The following is a 5084-nucleotide window of genomic DNA, read 5'->3' on the forward strand; positions in this document are numbered from 1 at the left end:
TATATAAGCCTATGAATAATTTTGCCCTGGGAAGAGGAAAGGGGGGGAATAATTGATGTGACAGATGATAGTGACACCACTGAATGCTCTTCTAGTATGCACGTCAATACAATAACGACAGACTCATTAGGCAATATGAATAAAATAGAAATGGCATGAAATAAAAATATATCAGAGAGAAACTAATGCCCAGCTGGTTTCCATCCATCGTTTATATCAAACACTGTATAATTTATCCTTTACATACCTAGCAAGTAAGTTTTTTAAAGAACTCTGAGAGTTTCAGTTCTATTTTCAAAACAAGCAAAATATATACTTCTTTTTGGTGAATACTTTGCCACATTTACTGAACAGCAGTTCCAAAAGTTCTATATGATACAGAAAATATGCTTGGAAGCTACTTCCCTTGAAGGATATGCTTAGACTAGGAGCAACAAAACTTACATTTGCAACTATTATTAAGAAACAGAAAACTCAATTTCCATTCAATCACATCAGCCTTCTTCAAGCACCAACATACTGTATTATTATTGTAAACTTAGGAGCAACATGAAGCTTTTAAAAAACACCCATCCTCCAACAATTAATTCAACCAGGAGGGGAGAAGATTGAAACTATTTTGAGAAAGAAAAAGGATAATTCTTTTGAAAGAGCTATATATTTAAGAACAGTACATCACTGTACTAGCAAATCAGAGGTCACAACTGCCAAAGTGATAATCATATGTGAATAAGGTGTGGCATTGCACCAGTATCATATGCATGCCCAGGATGTTGTAGCAACATAACAACATGTGTGAGCACTGCAGAAATCACTACTTTCACCATAAGCGATTTAGTGTCATCATGCAAAATTGTTACTCCACACAGAAATGAGTCATAGCATGACAGAGGGTGAGACTAGGTACAACCCAGCTAACAGATGCTAAATATTTGAGCCATTGTGAAGTCTGCTATATCAGAACAAACACTATTTCATACTAAGGAGTTAGGATGAGATTACCACTAACACACAGCAAAGTATGATGGACTCCCCACTTGCCTCACACTTGTTGCTCTGGCTACATCAGCACATGCCATTCTTTGTACTGTATCTATCTATCCATATCATCAAGAGATGGCAGTCTAAGATATCTTAAGATCTCATAAGCAAACACAAACTGACAAATTATATATATTATCTGCCTGATCCCAAGCCAACTTAAAATGATACTAAACCACAATTAATCCATGCATACTATATTTTTCTCCTATTTTAGGAGGGAAAGTTTTCCTTATTTCTCATATCTAATTATATTGGGGAGGTATGTGTATGAAAGACATGTCAAACGCATATGATTTTGTCTAAAAACAGAGGAATGTGTTTGTGCCTATTAACCAAACTTGCAATTAAAAACAAATAAGATATTCTAATATAAAAAACAAACTTATTTTAGTCACAGAGATTATGTATTTAAGCACAAATGTTACTAGAAACATGGTAAATACATTTTATAATGTTGATGCCACTGTCCAATTATCTGTTTTAACTATTTTTAATATTGCAATTTTTATATTATAGTTGCCCACCCTGTGACCTCATGGTAAAGGGCAGGTAAAGTATATTATTAATAACAATAATGCCTTTGCTTGTTTGCATATTACATTGTTTTTAATGCATATTTTAAGATATAATAGCCAAAGGCATATAAATATATGTTCTTGGTATAAATTACTTTAAATTATTAGTTAGAATTGGAATTGCAAAAGGTAACCTGACTTTTGTTAATATAAATCATGCTGACTTTCTTCAAAGCACAAACACATTTCATTATTATTGTTAAGTGTGAATACTTTAACCACCTGTTTCTCTTTACATCAAGATAAAAATTACAAGAAAACAATAATTTTTTTGTTCACTGTCACCTTGCTAATGATACACACTGATTCCAGCACAAGTCATCAGCTCAGCCCAGAAGCCAAGAAGCTTTCAGCTGCAGATTTTGAATCAGCAGTTCAACAAGACAATGGGTTAACATCACTATGATTGCCTAGTAATTTGGCTGGATATTTTTAGCAGTATTTAGACTCAGAAGCATTTACTCTGACCCTGTGACAAAATGTTACATAGTATCCATTACTTAAAATTAAACACAGCAGTATGTGTTAGAGCACCACTGTAATAACTTCATAAAGCAGTGAATAATAATTTAGAGGTCAGTGTGGCCATTACATAAGAAAAATGACATTTTTGTGATTACATGATGTTTGAGAAACATAAAAAGTCAAACGCAATCTTGTCTACAAACTTGATCTTAACAGGCAAACAGTAGCTACTATGATAGACAAAAACATGCTAAACATGTTACAAGATCACAAAAGAAGCTTGTATTTCAGCCAATCAGGTAGTCTTGCCATCCACAAGGCATATATGTAAGAAACAAAAATTCAGAGAAAACATGGAGCTTCCTGACATCACTGGCCAAATGGATCAGAGCTAAATCGCTTTGCAAGAGAAAGGGAGGTAACACAGCCCAGGAAGAAAGGTGAAATGTCATCAGGACCAGAAGCAATTGCCCTGAGCCTGCCTGGACAGCTCCGTGGTGCTGAAGTTACAAAGCAGCTCGGCAGCTTTTTCTCCGTGGCGGCTTTTGCCGCCTGCGAGGCCTGCGCCCTCCATGCTGCTGCTGGCCAAGTGGCCCACAGGTGAAGGGACAAGGACTGCTTGCCAGAACGCAAGGAGCCGGTCAATGTGGGGTGGGAGGGCTACACGTTGTTGCAGGAAGATGGCGGCTCTCGCAAACCCACCCCGACAGAAGGCTACCGAGGCCTCGCCGGGACATCTCCGCTCTGCCCGGGCTGCTAAGAGAAGGCAAGGCAGGCGGCGAAGGAAGGCCACTTTGGCGGTGGCGACTGCGGAGAAAGGCCCACTCCAGCTGCCACCAGATTCTCGTGCGCGCTTAGTTCCTTTTCCCAGCCATGCTGCCGCCGCCTCCTCCTCCTCCTCCTCCTGAAACCATCCGCTTCCTACACACCGGGTTACAACAGCACCTGTGCGGCCATATTGGGCGCCTGGCCCCAGTCCATGCCTGGCTGAACGGCGAATAGGAGCCTGGAAAGCGGGGAGGGGAGGGAACCGCTTGCTCTTTTCCATCTCCTGCAGGGATGGACAGAGGCAATGAGGAGCTAAATGCACTGGCAAGCAGCCTCCGTGGCTTCCCCTCAAATCGCTCCTCTCAGGAGGCTACCACCTCACACAAATGCATGCTAGCCAGCCAGCCCCAAGCAATGCCCTAGGGAGGGGTGGAAAGCGAGGGGCTCGGCGGCCTCACCCTTCCTCCTTCTCCTGAATGAGCCACACAACCGTGGGAAGGGGGGGAGAGAGAAGAGAGAGGAAAGTAGCCCTTACTTGAGCACGGATTGCTCCTTCTCTTCTTCCTTCTTCTGGCGATCCATGACGGCCTGGATGATCTTCCTCTCTTCCTCCGTGAGGTGGCTGAGGTCGGGCATCTCGGACTGAGGTGGAGGCGGCTGAGGAGGAGGCGCAGGGCCGCCCCGGGGCCCAACAGGAGCCGACATATTTGGTAGACGGAGCTTCAGCAACACTCTATACTGGAAAACACTGGGCTAACTCAGGCGGGGGCAGCGGAGCAAACAGCCGCCGCTGCCACGGAGTGAAATACATACAAATCAATATACTTTGGGAATCAGTCGGCCACCTAATTAATGCCCTGCTGGGGAGGGAAGGGGAAGGATCAGCAGCGTCCGTGAAGGGGGGAAAGGGGGCTTGCTTTGGGTGAGATGAGAGGGGAGCAACAATAAAGGGTCCCCCCCTCCTCCTCCGCACACACAACCCCTCTCACCTGCTCAGTGGCAGGAAAGGGGGGAAGGAGTGGGGCAGTAATGGTTTCTGGGGAGGGAGAAGGATCTTCCGAGGGAAACGGAAGGGGGAGCCCGCACTAGGTGGGGGAGGAATGGGGTCGGGGTGAGGGACACCACAACACGGAGGAGCCTTAAGGGAAAGAGCCGGGGGGCGGGAGTTGGTGAGGGGTGTCGGTTGGGCTCTGGCGGGACGGAGTGAGGGGCAGTATTTGGGGGGTGGGGGCTGCTCACTCCAACCGGAGGCGCCCCCTGCTTGCGACCGGAGAGGAGGAGGTGGCCGGGCGCCCGGGCCAGGGGAGCCCTGGCGAGGCGGCGGAAGGGCCGGGGGCTCCGGGCTGAGGGGGCGAAGCGTCGGGGTGTCGCGCGCTGTAATAGTAATGGTGGTGCCGATGGTGAGAGAGGAGCCCCGCCGGCACCCTGAAGCGCAGAGCGGGAGAAAACCCCTTGGGGTGAGGGCGAGTCCCGGGCGCCAGCAGCTCCCGCCGGCTCATAATTCCAACCCGCTGTCCATGGAGGGGACCGTGGGGCAAAACAGCTCCCGCCGGCGGCTTCCTCCTCCTCTGCCGCCGCCGCCGCCACCAGCAGCCGCCGCCGCTTCCGCCACCCGCGCTTCAACAAGGCCTCGCCGCCGCCGCCTCTCGTGGCTGCCTCGCTCGGCTGCTCTTCTCTCAGCTCCGCTGCTGGCGACGAGCCGCCTAACCCATCGCATCGCGGAATTAAGAGGAGGGAAAGGGGAGCCGGGCGGGGGGAACGACGACGACGACGACGACAATAGCGGGAATCACGGGAAGGGACTCCTCATCTTCCTCCCCGAATCTTCCCCCTCCCGCTCTTTCTCTTTTTCTCTCCTTTCCCCCCCTCTTTCTTTCGTCTTCCTCCCCCTCTCCCAGCCCGACAGCGACGTTCCTGCCTTGTCGCCTGAAGGCGCGGGAACGGAGCGCGGGGCGGGGCGCGCTGAGGAGAAATGCGGGGAGCGTTAAAGGGAAAAGCCGCTCGCTTCCCACACAGCCTCGAGACGAAGCCTCGTGCGACACGACGCGCGTCGGCAACGTCGGTTGGAGGGGGGGGGGAGTGAAGCAGGGAGAGGTAGGCTGTGAGGAGACGTTGGGGAGGGGGCGGGGAGGCGGAGCGGCGCGCGAAGGTGGGGAGGGGGCAGGAGAGAGAGAGAGAGGAGTTGCGTTTGTTTATTTATTTATAAACGCACCGGGAAAGGCGCGCGGGGGT

General features: G+C 48.9%; 1 protein-coding gene across 18 annotated transcripts in view; it reads right to left on the minus strand.

Annotated features, from left to right (window-relative positions):
- The window catches only part of RIMS2 (regulating synaptic membrane exocytosis 2), a 349650-nt gene extending 344719 nt beyond the window's left edge, over nucleotides 1-4931 (minus strand). For 7 of the 18 annotated variants that reach the window (XM_081918611.1, XM_081918614.1, XM_081918600.1 and 4 more), the window contains exon 1: nucleotides 3388-4927. In XM_081918611.1, the coding sequence (XP_081774737.1) occupies nucleotides 3388-3557 (170 nt within the window). In that variant the 5' untranslated portion in view covers nucleotides 3558-4927. Of the gene's footprint in view, nucleotides 1-3387 lie in introns of all 18 variants that reach the window. The other 11 variants (XM_081918602.1, XM_081918612.1, XM_081918620.1 and 8 more) reach the window with 7 other exon arrangements.
- Nucleotides 4932-5084: the final 153 nt, after the last annotated feature.

The sequence above is a fragment of the Podarcis melisellensis genome (genome assembly GCF_964234715.1).
Source record: "Podarcis melisellensis genome assembly, chromosome: 7".
NCBI lineage: Eukaryota > Metazoa > Chordata > Lepidosauria > Squamata > Lacertidae > Podarcis > Podarcis melisellensis.